This window comes from Brassica oleracea, chromosome C4 (assembly GCF_000695525.1).
Source record: "Brassica oleracea var. oleracea cultivar TO1000 chromosome C4, BOL, whole genome shotgun sequence".
NCBI lineage: Eukaryota > Viridiplantae > Streptophyta > Magnoliopsida > Brassicales > Brassicaceae > Brassica > Brassica oleracea.
The window spans coordinates 35163107-35178786 of record NC_027751.1 but is presented as its reverse complement, the minus strand read 5'-3'; the positions used below and the strand labels follow the sequence as shown (position 1 = coordinate 35178786).

The window sequence follows — 15680 nt, the reverse complement described above, 5'->3', positions numbered from 1 at the left end:
ATCAAAAAGTACTTTTTATCCTCTTAAAATTAATTTATAATGATACACTTTGAACAGTTATGTTTGGTATGAATAGTTTCAAAAATAATTTTGTCCATGCATAGCATGGACCGTAATACTAGTAATATAATATTTCGTTCATATTTTATATTAATAATCATTGTTTTTATATATCTTCTACAATTCTCTAATTACGTCTACTTGTTCAATTTTTTATATGATATCGAATATTCATTGTAAATAGATGGTTTAAGATGCCAAAAAAAATTATTTACTTGGTGAATATAATACATCAAATATTACAAATACATTATTTAGTTAAATAAATAACCAAAAATCAAAAATTCAAATCCTCCCTAATCGGGTCTAGTATGTTTTTATTTTAGTCAGGCAGGTTTAAGGGTTTTTCATACCGGATTTCAATGGTAAATCAAACCTGATAACATATTGAATTGCGGTCAAATAGGTTCGGTTCGATCGGAAGCCCGGTTACTTGGTTCAGAGTTGTTTTGTGTCTCCGCATCTTTTGGCATCTTGCTTCACACTTGTGCTGCGTCCTACCAGATCCCATTCTAATCAAGAAAATGGCGCAGAAGCTTAACTTGCCCAATCTCACCATCCCTCCGAATGTTAACCGCTCTAGCTTCCCCTCCACCTTCACCTTCGGCGTCGCCACTTCCGCTTACCAGGTCTCCCCGATCATCTTTTGATTCACTTGGCTTTTCTAGAAACGTTGACTCACGAAAAAAAAAAAATCGAATCTTTTAGCTTCATTTAGAGTCGGAAACTGGATTTGGGTTTGTCGTTATTCTTCTGGAAATGTTGATCTTGGCAAAGATGAAACTTTTGTCTAAGTGGTGCATCATTGTCTTGTCCTTCATGTAGCATTTGTAGTGAATGTGGTTTGAAGTTTTTATAGCAAAGGCTTAGCTTTTGAACTTTTTTTTGTCAAAACTACCATCATTTGATTGATTTATAGATCGAAGGAGGCTGGAATGAAGGTAAAAAAGGGCCAAATATATGGGACAAGTTCACTCATCTTGAAGGTTTTTTCTTCCTTTCTTGCTTCTTATCACAACGAGCGAAGACTATGTATATTAACACTGTTTGTTCCTTGTTATTTAGGAAAAGTTCTTGATGGAAGTAATGGCGATGTGGCTGTGGATCATTACCACAGATATAAGGTTAAGAAAAGAGACTTCTTTTTCCTTTTCTGTTCTTTTTTTCCTTATTTCTTCACATTGTTATTTCAATCATTTGCAGGAGGACGTTGAACTTATAGGGACGTTAGGATTCAGCGCTTACAGATTTTCCATATCTTGGTCTCGCATTTTCCCCGGTATGCTCTTTATTAGCTTTCCTACTTTATCTCTGGCTTATATCCATTTTAAACTGGAATATAGGTATTCTTATACAATTATCTTGCTCTTCATCCGTCTTTTGTTACGACTCGGTTTATTGTCCTCTTCTTCTTCTTTTTTTTTTGCTTTTCCTACGAGTTTTTTTCATCTCTGTCTTTGTACTTAAGTCTCCATATTTGCGTGGTGGTGACTTCTTTTATATGTGATAGCATTTATGCTTGGGGCCCCCGTTGCAGTGTTTGTACTTGTCTTCCGGGCTCCTTGAAAAAACAAATATAGGTTTGTTCATCGAAGGGCTTATTTTCTTTGAATTACATTTGTTCTAGATGGCTTGGGAACTGAAGTCAATGAAGAAGGGGTTGCCTTCTACAATAATCTAATCAATTCACTTCTTGAAAAGGGTATTTTCTCTACCCTTAAACGATCCTTTTCCTATCTGTTTACATGATCGTTTTCACAAGATGATTACTATTTCAGGTATTGAGCCGTTTGTAACTCTGTACCATTGGGATCTCCCCTCACATCTCCAGGAATCCATCGGGGGTTGGACAAATAGGAAAATTGTGTAAGTAGTAAATCGTACTAGACCGTTTTAATTTCTACATATTATCTTGGCGAAAGCAGAAATACATTTATTTTGTAGGTCTTGTCTTGTGTATGATCCATATCTTGTGAAATTTAAGTTTGATTGTGTTGACACTAAATCTATTTCCTTATGTGCAGAGATTATTTTGGGCTCTATGCAGATGCTTGTTTTGCCAGTTTTGGTGATAGAGTGAAGCACTGGATCACATTGAACGAACCACTTCAGACCTCGGTGAATGGACACTGTATTGGGATATTCGCACCTGGGAGAAAAGAAAAGCCATTGATCGAACCATATTTGGTATCACATCATCAAGTTTTGGCCCATGCAACTGCCGTTTCCATATATAGAAGCAAGTACAAGGTATAATCATTTACCTATTCTCGGACCATTGTCTATTCTAGTTTTTTTTTTTATCGTGGATCTTTGGTTATGGGAAGATGCGTCGTCAAGGGTTTTGTTGCTGAGATCTAGTGCCTTTATCCATGCATCTCAGTTGCTTATTATTTATCACTATGCTTTTTGGTTTACATATAGGAAAGTCAAGGCGGACAAATCGGTTTGTCGGTTGATTGTGAGTGGGCAGAGGCAAATTCAGAGAAAATGGAGGACAAGGTTGCTGCTGGTAGGCGAATTGACTTTCAACTTGGATGGTAAGTAAGCTGTGCATTGAGTGTGCTCTTAAGCATGAAGATAGAATTGTATTGCTGATGTGGCGTCTCTGGTAAATGGGTTTCTAAATTTTTTGGAATTTTAGGAATAGCTTTTTTGCAGCTATGTCTCATTTTGTAATGGTAGATATTCTAGAGCATATACTTCACTTACACTGCTGTTTCCCATGATTGTCTTGTTGTAATTAGTGAGTAACCTACCTATCGAAATAAGCTTTTTATCCTTTTTGTTTAAGAAAGTTATAATATCAAACTATCATAAACTTTGCTAGTGAGAGTAAAACATTATTACTTCCGTGAGATCCTTGAAATAACGAATTGAAATCCTTTGCAGGTTCCTGGATCCTTTGTTTTATGGAGACTATCCTGCAAGTATGCGCCAGAAACTTGGAGATAATCTTCCTACGTTTACTCCGGAAGAAAGGGAGTTTATGCTTCAGAACTCATGGGACTTTCTTGGCGTAAACCACTACACTTCGAGGTTAATTGCTCATGTCTCAAATAAAGAAGCTGAGAGTGACTTTTACCAAGCACAAGAACTGGAGAGGCTTGGTAACAAACACAAACGCTGAAATATCTTGTAACCACTCGCATCTTCTCACTTACTTCCTTCATAGTACTCATCTCTTTTTATTTTCTGTGCATAGTTGAATGGGAAGATGGAGAGCCAATAGGTGAAAGGGTAAGAACTACTCTCTTCTTAGTCTCCGGTCAATCTAATGACTCTATTAACATTCCAGGACATATGCTAAAGGCAAGTATGCATGAGCCAATAATCAACTAAACAAATCTGTGACAATTACAGGCTGCTTCAGATTGGCTTTATATTGTACCCTGGGGAATCCGGAGGACTTTAAATTACATCAGCGAAAAATACAACCACCCTCCAATATTTATTACTGAGAATGGTATGTACTTTTCCTTGTAACTCTGGTGTTCAGTTTAATATGGTACAGTGCAGAGTCATTTAAGAAGAGCAGAATAGGTTTGTTGTCCATGTTATGTTGAAATATGTTTCTCAAGTTAAGTGAACACTTAGTTTACGTTATATCGCACTTCATTTATATGCGTCCTGAGCTTTGGTTCTCTTGGTGCAACACGACAGGCATGGATGATGAAGATGACGGATCTGCTTCTATGCATGAGATGCTAGACGATAAGCGTAGAGTTGCCTACTTCAAGAGTTACCTTGCCAATGTCGCTGAGGCTATCAAGTGAGCCAACGTGTCTCTTTATTTGTATATTTATTTACTAGAAGTTTGTCAAGTCAATGTACATTTTACAAGAAGTTGAGATTGAGTTTTGTTAATTTGAAAAAAATTGAAACAGAGACGGAGTGGACATAAAGGGATACTTTGCATGGTCTTTGCTGGACAACTTCGAGTGGGCGCAAGGGTTCACCAAAAGGTTCGGTTTGGTATATGTGGACTACAAGAACGGTTTGTCTCGTCACCCAAAATCTTCTGCTTATTGGTTCATGAAATTCCTGAAGGGTGATGAAGACAACAAAGGTAAAAAAGATTGAAAAAACAGGAAAAGTAAAGCCAAAGCTATGTCTACATTTACATGATTTGCGTTGTGTTGTTATAAATTTGTACCAAATAGATTATCATGATGGATGGTATAGAGCCATAACAAACCAAATTACTTGGGTTCTTCTTTGGTTTGAAACTCATATTCTGACTAAGTTTATCTTCTTCTTTAGATACCCCAAACAAGTGACATAACTGTGTTGTGATGAAACATATGATTATTATAAGGACTAGAAACGGGTGCATTTGATAAAACATATATAAGTATTTATTAGGTACACACACATATATATATATATTTAAAACTGATGGTCTAATAGTAGTGTTATAAATGATAATTGTGACTTAAATTGTAAGACATGCAATGTAAAAGTCTTTGATCGATGTGAATGTAATATGTGATTAGTCCATGGCTAATAGCTATGGCTAGGTCATGCAATTACCACAATAGTCATTGCCCAATTTCATGCAACGACGCGACTAGTCCATGGCTAATAGCTATGGCTAGGTCATGCAATTACCACAATAGTCATTGCCCAATTTCTCAGATTATTACAAAAATTAATTAAAGGCTTAATAATTTTTTTAATATATATTTATACAGCATAATAGACCTATAATAATAATAATAAATAAACCAATATGAATTTTATGGTTAATATTATTAGAATATTTTAATTTATTTTCTACATCAAAAGTATAAATTTTGCTAGAATTTAAAAAACAATATATTATTTTGTAAATATTAATATCCGTTCATGAGTTTTCAAAATTTTATTTCATTTATAAATTTTCTACTAATCATCATTTTAGTTTTTTCTACTATTTTTACAAATCCACAGATATCAAATTATACAAAAGAATTTACGAAAGTATATATGCATATATTTTAGATGAAGAACTGAACTAATGCAATAACTAAAACTTATCAATTATAATTTAGAATATTTTTAATTGATTTTAGTTTATAAAAATTTGTACTAATCATCATTTTAGTTTCTCTATTGTTTTTACATATCTACAAATATCAAATTATACAAAAGAATTTATGAACGTATCTATGTCAACAAAAATATTATGGTTAAATTCGGGAAACAAGCATGCAGTGTTAGGAAACAACCGTCTTTCGTCGTTCACATGGATGCAGAGTTACCGGTTTGGTTTACAGAGTCAATATGAGTTTTTAGATGTTTGATGTCAAAAAAAAAATCGGGAAACAAAATACAATTCAATATACCCAAGTAATAACAAAAAAAAACTAGATATATATATATATATATATATATATTATATTCAAAGTACATGTCTAATTAAAATGATATAACATTATTTAAATTAAATCATACATATAAATTATAAAATAATTAAATTAAATTAGAATATCAATAAAAAATATCTATTTTGTAAATATTTCTATCCGCACGAGAAAATCAACTAGTTATTATTAAAAAGTTTAGAAGTTTAAAAGTGTAAATGACTGTTACATTGATGATTTTTATGCATTTCCCTTGTATAATATCATCAAATAAGTTACTATAATATCTTATAAAAAAACATATCATTGAACATCAAATAAGGTAGAGCCTTTCATCGAATTTTGTTGTTGGTTGTTCTATTATTCAAATTATCTGTAGTTTGAGTAAATATAATAGTTTTTAATGTAAATTGAACAAAATACAGATATTATTAACTTTAAACATAACATATTTTATAATGGCTTCCTAATTTCTAACCTTTGTATATCTAACAATTCAACTCTCAAAATCTCAGATCAGTAAACAGTGTGTTATCTCCTTAGTAGGTAGCATTAGTTAGACTTTTACAAAACTTGTAAAAGAAAAACAATCGTACAATTAACGAAACATTTTAAAAGTAAAAGAGCCGTTGCACCTTAATCGACAGTTCGACACATTAGTCATTCTTCCTTTAAGCCATATAACGGTCATATTTTCAAATAGAAAAACAAATTCGACCGTTAATCCCAACAAATTATCAGCTTTATCGCTTCTCAATTTTATTCCGTATGCAATGTCAATGTCTATATAAAATCCTAAAACCAAGTGAATTGATACGAACAGAAAACAGCTTACATAAAAAAAAAAAAAAAAAAACACCATACAAAAGTGTAAAACAGTTAAACAATAAAAATGGGAATCTCAAGATCTAAAGGAAACACACACAACATCTTCCTACTCTGCAACTACATCCTCTTAGGCTCGGCTTCAAGTTGCATCTTCCTCACAATCTCCCTCCGTCTCTTCCCTTCTCTCTCCGGCCTCTCTCTCATCTTCCTCCACACTCTCACCATCGCCACTGCTGTCACCGGCTGCTCCGTTTTCGCCTCTTCAACCGCCGCAACCACAAGCGACAGATTGTACGGTGCACACATGGTGGCCACAGTCCTCGCTGCCATATTCCAAGGGGCAGTCTCTGTTCTGATATTCACGAGAACAGGGGATTTCCTCAGGGTTCTGAAATCTTATGTTCTGGTAGAAGACGGAGCGGTGATTCTTAAACTCGCAGGTGGTTTGTGTATACTGATGTTCTGCTTAGAGTGGGTTGTTCTTGTGTTAGCGTTCTTGTTGAAGTACAGTGATTATTTGGATGAGAGCGTTGTGGATGATGATGGTAGTAAGTTCCAGAGGCAAAAAGAAGATCTCAAGGATTGGCCTTCTTACCCATTTCAACTCAAGCTTTGATTTCAATTCAATGTGTTTCTATTTTTGGTACTTTGGATTCATTCTTTGGTTGATTTTATTTATATATTTATGTTTGTGAAATTGGCAAAAACTATATATCATCATGTATGGTTTCACGCTTGTTATTTGATAATTTTGTCATAAATAAGATCAGTGTGTATATTTTGAACTCATATATTTTCAAAAAAAAAAACAGTCACTCCTCCGTTCTCTTCTGAACTTGTGAATCATCAAAGGATGAGATTTACGAGATTGGCAAAAAAAATTTGAAAGGGAATAACCGTAATTAATCAAAATTATTATCAGTCATATTTTGCAAATCGAATTTTACCGGTCCTGAGATTTAAACCGAGTGAATGGCAAAGACATGGTGCTTTATCAGTTATATAATGGGGAGTGTGTCGGATAAGCGTTGATCCAATGTATAAGGCTAAGAAACGTTTGGGAATGATGATATCTTCGTCTACAACGTCCACCCAAATTGCCATGTCAGCACCATCCACAGTCGCAATAACCAATTATAATTAATTTAAAAAAACAAATATTCCAAAAGAAACGGAAACAGAAAAAAGGAAGAAGAGAAGAAAAGATGCTGAACAGAACAACACTTGTTTCTTCTTCCTCAGTTTCTCTCTTACCAAACTCCAAACCTTTCTTCTCCGTCAAGGCTTTCTCAGGATTTCGTTCTTCCTCCTTCTCCGGTGGCATCATTCGCAGAATCGATCATAAGCCTCTCCGCGTGATGACTCCCAATATGACACCGAGAGCTATGGCGGCACAGCAGCTCGAGAACGCCGATCAGCTCATCGATTCCGTTGAAACTTTTATCTTCGACTGTGACGGTGAGTGTCATCAAACCACAGAATGTTAATTTGGTAATTCTTATTGTGTACATACATACTGGGAGAAATAGATGATTATGATGGAGTTTCTCGATTAGACATACGACCTGTGTGTTTTGCTTCTAAACTACTATGCCTCTTTCGTTCAAAACATGTTGAGCTTACAACAGTAGTGTTACAGGTTTGATATAATGTCATTTGATAATCACTTAGTTGAGATAGATAATCCCTAGAGGAATGTTAGTGTGTTACACTGGGGAGAGAAGGAGATGCTGTTATGATTGTTTTAAACTCTATATATATATGCTGCGGTACAGAGTACACACTGTAGTTCAAAATAGACTGCTACAGGTTTTGGGATCAGAAGAAATCGTTATAATGAGGATACTTTGATATCTATCCTCTAGGCGAAAAGTGGTGAACCCATTTATTAATTGTGTTTTTGTAGGAGTCATTTGGAAGGGAGATAAATTGATTGAGGGAGTTCCAGAGACTCTTGATATGCTCCGTGCCAAGGTTGGTAAGCAAAAATCTCAATTGATAAAAAAATTGACTAGTTTGAAATTGTTTTCTGGGCTCTCTTTTCAACTGATTAATGTTTTAGCTTTTGGATTTTTGAGTCCGACTATTTTAAGAAGTTTCTTCCAGTACATCAAATTGTTTTTCTTGGTATAAACCTGACCATACGTATTCTCAACATTCCAGGGAAAGAGGTTGGTTTTTGTGACAAACAACTCAACAAAATCTAGGAAACAATATGGCAAAAAGTTTGAGACTCTTGGCCTGAATGTTAACGAGGTTAGTAATTTAGTTCACAGTCTAGCTAAAGGAGTTGCCCTTAAGATAAATGTTTTTTATTTATTTATTTAAATTTTAAAGTACTCTTCTTCTTTACAGGAGGAAATATTTGCTTCTTCTTTTGCTGCAGCTGCATACTTGCAGTCTATTAATTTCCCCAAAGATAAGAAGGTAAGCCCATCATCTTTCAATCAAATCTTGTCAGCCAAGAGTCAAAATATAACTTTTAGTGTTTCCTTGTCAGTAAGCATCGTCTAATAAAACATGACTCAGTCTCATATGCCAATCAAATGATTATAAGAGTATGGCGCTTCCTTTTGCAAGTTTTGATGTATGTGTTTATTCAGGTCTATGTGATTGGTGAGGAGGGTATCTTGAAGGAGCTCGACCTTGCTGGTTTCCAGTATCTTGGAGGTCCGGTACGTATCGTATAACCTTCCTTTCTAATTTTCCCGTTTTGGTTCTCGGTGATCTACTTTTACTTTGTGCAAAACTGTCATTATTCTGAACAGTCAATTCTTTCAATACCAGGATGATGGTAAAAAACAGATTGAACTGAAGCCAGGGTTTCTAATGGAGCATGATAATGATGTATGCAATCCTTCCTATACTTTGCTATTTTCTTTCTCCTTTTCTCCTTCAACCTTTAGAAAGCATGAAATATTTGTCATTGTGATTAAAATTGAGTAAAGTTTCCCTGAAAATGCGTTCCAGGTGGGAGCTGTGGTGGTTGGATTTGACCGCTATTTCAACTACTACAAAATTCAGTAAGATCCTCAAATTATGTGTGTTTCCCTTACATGTACCATCAAAAAAAGTAGCACTTCAGGACTGATATACTTACTGCTCTATTGACGAGCTATGTTGTTATAGATCATTGTTAAATTTTATCCGAGTTTGGCGAACTAACAGCTTCATTTCAATGGAAGGTATGGAACTCTCTGTATCCGCGAAAACCCGGGCTGTCTGTTCATTGCTACAAACCGAGATGCTGTCACCCACCTTACCGATGCTCAAGAATGGGCAGGTTGGCTTTCTTGTATCTCTTTTGTACTGTCCTTATTATTCTGTAGTTTAATCGTTAGGATTACAATTTTATCCTCTTAAAGAAAAAAATGCATGTTAATTTCAAGTCTAGTCACGATAATATAATGTAGTGCTTAGGTAAATTTGGTTATGAACCACTCCCTACTATACATGAAAAGTTCTTTATTTGTCTATGGTTACCACTTTCTATCATCCATGAACGACCACTATGCAATTACTGGGTCTCAGGTGGTGGCTCTATGGTTGGTGCTCTTGTTGGATCCTGTCAACGTGAACCTCTTGTAGTTGGAAAACCCTCAACTTTTATGATGGACTATTTGGCAGACAAGTAAGACTAAATTCTCATATTCTGTCTTTCTGTTTCGTAAACATAGTTTTTTCTACAAGCCACAAGTGCATAAAGGTGTGTTTGTAATGTCCATCCGTAGTACAAAAGAGATTTGCCAAGTAACGAGAATGTTGATCACTAATATTGTGCATTGCCATTTAAAAAAAAAAAATGTGCAGATTTGGAATCGAAAAGTCACAGATATGCATGGTGGGTGATAGATTGGACACTGATATTTTGTTTGGGCAGAATGGTGGTTGTAAAACTCTGCTTGTCCTCTCGGGTATGACTAATCATATCCATAAACAGTTACTCTCTTTTCACAGTCTCGATTTCAACCATCTAAGATTTATTCACATTGTTTTGTTGACTTAAAGGTGTTACTTCAATCTCGATGTTGGAAAGCCCTGAGAACAAGATACAACCAGATTTCTACACCAGCAAGATTTCTGATTTTCTTTCCCTCAAAGCAGCTAATGTATGAAAGCACTTGCCGCGTCAATCGCTCTGTAGAACTCAGCAAATTCAGAGTCAGTCCACACGTTTATCTATTGTATAAGCTTTTTCTTGGCAAGCTTCATCTATCTGTAGCCTCCTCCTTGAGCCAACGAGTATTGTGTATCACCGTCTCATCCTCTCTCGAAGTGACACTCTAATCATGTTTATCTCACATAACACTAAATTTGAAAGAACCGTATTATTAAAGGCAATTCTCCTAAATAGAACTATTTAAGTTTCTGTCTCAAAAATAGTCTCTGAAACTAAAAATCAGATTAATAGCCTTCATTAATAGATCAAAAGTCTAAACTACCATTTCATAATAAAGCTTAAAAAATAGAAAAGAGAGTCGAGGAACAACAGAGGAACGGCGACGAATTTCTTCGACGTCTCCACCATCATCGCCTTCTTCTCTCGACGACGTCGGAGATAAACAACGGTGAATCTACAACCGTCGACACTTTTATCGGTCGAAAATCAAACTAAGCCATGTAAGTATTAAACATTTCCAATTCAAAAATCAAAATTAGAGTTCTTAATTGAAAAATTGGGTGTTTCGCAAATGGATTTATAATGTTTACCTTGTTTACTTTGAATTTTCGAACAGATAAACACTTATCTCAAAGAGATTAGTAACTAAGCAACTCTCTTCTCCCTCGAAGAGTTCTTTCTGTCTTTCCGCCAAGCCTGAGCTTCCATTTTTCTCCAAGGTACTCGCTTTCTTCCCAGTATCTCAAAGGATTGCTCTTTTGTGTGTTTATGTATTGTATTTGATCTTGTCTAATAGTTTTATGCTAAGCTTGTTTGTGGGATATACCAATGAAAGCATCTCAGTTGCAAGGTCTTAATCATGTTTAGTCTCATGTCTAAGCATTTGATACGATTTGATGTTAACTTTTGGCATTTGAAAATCACAGCTTAATCGTGGTAGCTGCAACCTTGTGGTGAAAGGCCTATCTAACAAGACAAGATCCTTAGTTACTAATATCATTGAGATAAGTGTTTATTCATTTCTCTGAGAAGATTTTTCTTTATTTTACTTGTTTGATTTCAGGAAGGATCAAAAAACAAGTATCAGAGTTTAAACCAACTACAAAAAATCTTGTGACCATCTACAAAATTTGGTAAGAAATTTTGAACACGCAATGACACAAAGAAATTTTGGTAAGATTGTTCTTTATTTTACTTGTTTGGCTTACGCATGTTGATATCTTTGGTAGGCTCGTGAATTTGCTTATGACATTGTTAGTCTCTTGTGCGCTTGTGCTTGTGAAACAGTGTAGTATTTTTTAAATTTCAGGAAGAATTTGTGTAGTTTCAGGAAAGCTTTCCAGAAAATTCGATGTTAACAAATTTTGAAAAACTTTTTGATTGGTGTCTTCTTGTTTGGCTTACGCATGTTGATATATTTGGTAGGCTCGTGAATTTGCTTATGACATTGTTAGTCTCTTGCTTGTGCTTGTGTTTGTGCTTGTGAAACTGTGTAGTGTTTTTAAAATTTCAGGAAAGATTTGTATAGTTTCAGGAAATATTTCCAGAAAATCTGATGTTAACAAATTTGAAAAACGTTTTGTTTGGTTACTTGTTTGGCTTACGCATATTGATATTTTGGTAGGATCGTGAATTTTCTTATGACATTTCTAGACGATTGTTTGTGCCAGTGAAATGTGTGTTTTTTTTCAAGAAGGATTTGTATAGTTTCAAGAAAATTTTCCAGAAAATTCGGTGTTAACAAATTTTGAAATATTTTTTACTTGGTTATGCAGGATAGTAATATGATGGGAGTTTTATTACCTCTTAGACAAACACTGTCTGAGCTGAAGTATCAGATTGGTTCAGAGTCAAGGCAAAACAGTTGGAGATTTATGTTGATTATTGAAAATATAACAAGAAAGCATTGTACATATTCTTGATGATTTTACAAAAAAAAAAAAAAATGTTGTAGCCATTGGAAAGCATTTGGTAGTTTTTGGATGGGCTTGCAGAAATAATATTTTAGTGTGTTTCTATCTAGCAATGTTTAAACTAAAAATGAAATGAAATCAGGAACTAAAGATTTGATATTTGCATGTTTGGTAAGTTTCAAATTGTGATGTAGAATTCTGAAAAAAAAAATAAGGAAAAAATTTACATCTCCCACTAGAAAGAACTCAAAGAAAGAGCATTATATTGAGCGACAACAACGTTTTATCCAATTAAAAAAATATTAAACGTCTGGATTCCATTGGGAGTCGAACACGGGGGCATGTGACTTTCAAATTTAGTAAGAGTTGTGGTTTAGACACTAGGCTGAAGAGAATCATTTGTTTTAATCAAATATATAAATTTATTTAAACCAAAATTATATATTATAAAGTTGGAAAACATTTGACAATTTTTCGATGGGCTTCTACAAAGAAAGAAGAAAATCATATAAAACAAAACAAAACCAAAAAAAGACATGAAACTATTTACCTTTTGTTTTTCATACACGATATGTCTAACTACTATGTTGGTTGGTAAAATCATACAAAACAAAACAAAAGGAGACATGAAACGATATACCTATAGTTTTATGGCTCTCAAGCACCATATGAAACCATATTTCTCACATATAAGATAAAAAGGGAGACAAAACATCTTGTCGAAGAATCAAAAGAGATAAGAAAGCAACATGAAAGAAACTGTGGCATCCTTTCTAATAGAAATGCCACATAGAATTGTGGCTCCTGTCACTCCTTCTAAGCGTATAGATAACTCTTCTTCCAGACCAACAAGCATCCTTTTAGATCAAAGATCACAAAAGGTGTATTTGCTCCCACTTGCGAAACAAATCAAGGCCGGATATAAACTGCAACAATCAAATCATAAACGATAGTTGTTATGAATAAGAACACAAAGAAAAGTTCAGTGCAAAATGCATGCAAGTCAATGAAGTAATCCCCATAACCAAAGACTGAAACTTGTAAGCGAAATCCCTAATTCTAGCTGTTTGATACAACAAAATCTCGTCAGCATCAGTCACCACAGTTTCACCTCCACTGAAAAATTCATCTTTTAAGAAATTCACAACACCCAGAGTCACATCCTCCCTTGTAGAACCCTAGTTAATACTTATCACAAGCGTCGTCGTATTCCCAGGTGGACACCTCAAACTCAAACGTTTGATTGATGGCTGAGAATTTCACAGATCTAGAGAAAGCACAGTGGATAATCTGATTTTCTTAGCAATCTCTGGTGAATCTACGTAGCTTCCTCGAGGTATATCAGGTGAAACACCAGAATTGACTAGATCGGGAAATGTTAGATTAACCCTAGCACTATGAGATCATAAGATGAAGGACAACGGTGGATGAGATGACCGCGGAATAAGAACAGTGGAGTTGAGAGGATGACGACAGCGAATCTGAGAGGATGACGGCGACGACATAGCTAAGAGGATGACGACAATGGTAGAGCTGAGAGAATGACGACGACGACAGAGCTGAGAAGATGATGACGACAGAGGGCTGAGAAGATGACGACGATGGAAAATCAGATAATTTTTTTTAAATTGATTATAATTATTAGAGAATAAGGGTAATATGGTCATTGTCCATCTTTAAATGAAATATTTTTGTGATATTTAGTTTTGAGGTCTAGATTGGAAAGAAAAACTTGATCTAGAGTTATCTAGGGCTATTTCTCTATTATTAATATTAGGATGTGGACCCTCCGTGAGATCGCGGAAGGAAAATAAATGTTAATTTTTCAATATTATTTTAAAATGATTATACATCAAATGTTTAAAATAAATTAAAATTATATTTTTAATTGATATAACTTAAAAAACTAAAGATAAAAAAATAATATTCTAAATACTGTATTATAAAAAATATTGAAAATTCTAATTCTAAAGTGACGCAACGCTTCAAAAGTATTAGGTTTAATAATCAATATTACTTTTAAATATTATTTTAGAAATGATTATATATTAAATGTTTTAAAATGATAATATATAAATATTTGTTAATATATATATATATATATATATATATATATATAATGATATAGTTAAAAATTAAAAAGATTGAAGATGAAAAATGAGATTATACGAATATGATTTTAGATAAAATATATTAACTAATGTCAAAGTGGCAATTGGTGTGATTTCTTTAGTCAAACAATTGTTGTATATAAATGATTTATTAAAGTGATGTCATTGGGGTATATATAAATATACTAAAATACTAATGTCAAGGTGATGCTTTTTTTTAAAGATATTAATATACTAATGTTAAAGTGGCGCCATTGGTGTATATTATATATTTAATATATAAAAAATGTTACTTTTATTGCATTTGACACTCTATGTCCACCTGCTAGTAAAACATTGCAACACGTGCATGTCTAATAAAGTTTTACAACAATATTAATATTCTCAAAACTTTTATAGTATTTTATATAACTGACTTTAATTTTTTGGCAATATTTTTATAATTGATTAATATTCAAAGATTAAATAACTGGAAGCGTGAATTTGTTGGTTAATGAGTAATAAACATTTTCTGAGTATTTTCACCATTGTAAATCATTGAGTTATACAAATCCTCTTGGAACCAAAAACCCATTGCCCCACGTGAAACCATTAGCCTTTGTTTCATTCCAGTCATCTCATTTCACCCAAAACGTTTGTTTATGTTTAATGCTAATACAGACTTCACCATCGCTCTCTCCTATCTACTCTTCATCTATTGGTTTTTTTTTGGTTGAGGAAGAACAACCGTTGTTGTCGTCACCGGACACAACTACCGGAAGAAGCAGCCGTGCCATCAAAATCCAACGAAATGGATCCAAATGATGGAGACGTGAGGAGACAACACGGAAATCAAAATGAGACCTGCAATCTGATTTTAGAATCCTAACGTCCTGGCGACAACAACAAAGGTCGCTTGCGATAGTTTATGCAATAGTGGTTTTGTATTAACTGATCTTAAACAAATGGAATGAAAGGCTCTGAAGAAAAAACAAATGAATCAGATATTTCTTTCATACAACACGGAAATTAAATGTATAAATCGCAAGTTACGTCGTTAATTATTCAGTCAAATATCTCTCAAATCCCTGATTTCCACTCACTGTCTGACCCCTATATTTAGTGACTTTATAATGAGTGTCGTCTTGTGTATTTTCTTATACAAATACTAATGATTTTCTGTAATACAAACTTCCCCATGCGAAACTCGTGATACGTTAACGATATTTATTTAAAAGTAGTAAGGCTTTGATCTCTACTTCTTAAAAACCATCAAAACCTAGTGATAAATCTCACCGTAAACAGATCAACTATTCAATAATGA

The 15680-nt window shown here is 34.0% G+C and overlaps 3 protein-coding genes and 1 long non-coding RNA gene across 5 annotated transcripts; 3 read left to right on the top strand and 1 right to left on the bottom strand.

The window, feature by feature from the left end:
• Positions 1 to 505: 505 nt before the first annotated feature.
• LOC106336653 (beta-glucosidase 42) lies at positions 506 to 4314 on the top strand. 2 transcript variants are annotated; one of them, XM_013775547.1, is made up of 13 exons: positions 506 to 689; positions 980 to 1046; positions 1126 to 1184; positions 1264 to 1339; positions 1688 to 1762; positions 1839 to 1926; positions 2085 to 2310; positions 2485 to 2600; positions 2953 to 3170; positions 3266 to 3300; positions 3424 to 3526; positions 3724 to 3832; positions 3948 to 4314. In XM_013775547.1, the coding sequence occupies exons 1-13, from the start codon at positions 585 to 587 to the stop codon at positions 4141 to 4143; spliced, it is 1473 nt and encodes a 490-aa protein (XP_013631001.1). In that variant the 5' UTR covers positions 506 to 584; the 3' UTR covers positions 4144 to 4314. The 2 variants fall into 2 exon arrangements, with proteins under 2 accessions (XP_013631001.1, XP_013631000.1); XM_013775546.1 differs by having other exon boundaries at positions 507 to 689; positions 1126 to 1339.
• A 1962-nt stretch (positions 4315 to 6276) lies between these two features.
• On the top strand, positions 6277 to 7015 carry LOC106339984. The gene has a single exon (XM_013778838.1). It carries the CDS (start codon positions 6298 to 6300, stop codon positions 6847 to 6849), a length of 552 nt encoding a protein of 183 aa, XP_013634292.1. The 5' UTR covers positions 6277 to 6297; the 3' UTR covers positions 6850 to 7015.
• Positions 7016 to 7396: 381 nt separating this feature from the next.
• Positions 7397 to 10592, top strand: LOC106342839 (phosphoglycolate phosphatase 1B, chloroplastic). Its single transcript, XM_013781879.1, has 11 exons — positions 7397 to 7691; positions 8140 to 8207; positions 8397 to 8489; positions 8589 to 8660; positions 8837 to 8908; positions 9021 to 9080; positions 9204 to 9256; positions 9419 to 9516; positions 9765 to 9864; positions 10044 to 10147; positions 10242 to 10592. Exons 1-11 carry the CDS (start codon positions 7439 to 7441, stop codon positions 10346 to 10348), a joined length of 1080 nt encoding a protein of 359 aa, XP_013637333.1. The 5' UTR covers positions 7397 to 7438; the 3' UTR covers positions 10349 to 10592.
• A 2167-nt stretch (positions 10593 to 12759) lies between these two features.
• LOC106339858 lies at positions 12760 to 13873 on the bottom strand. The gene is made up of 2 exons (XR_001269245.1): positions 13378 to 13873; positions 12760 to 13192 (listed from the first exon to the last, which is right to left on the bottom strand). It is a non-coding gene; the product is annotated as an uncharacterized LOC106339858 (long non-coding RNA).
• Positions 13874 to 15680: the final 1807 nt, after the last annotated feature.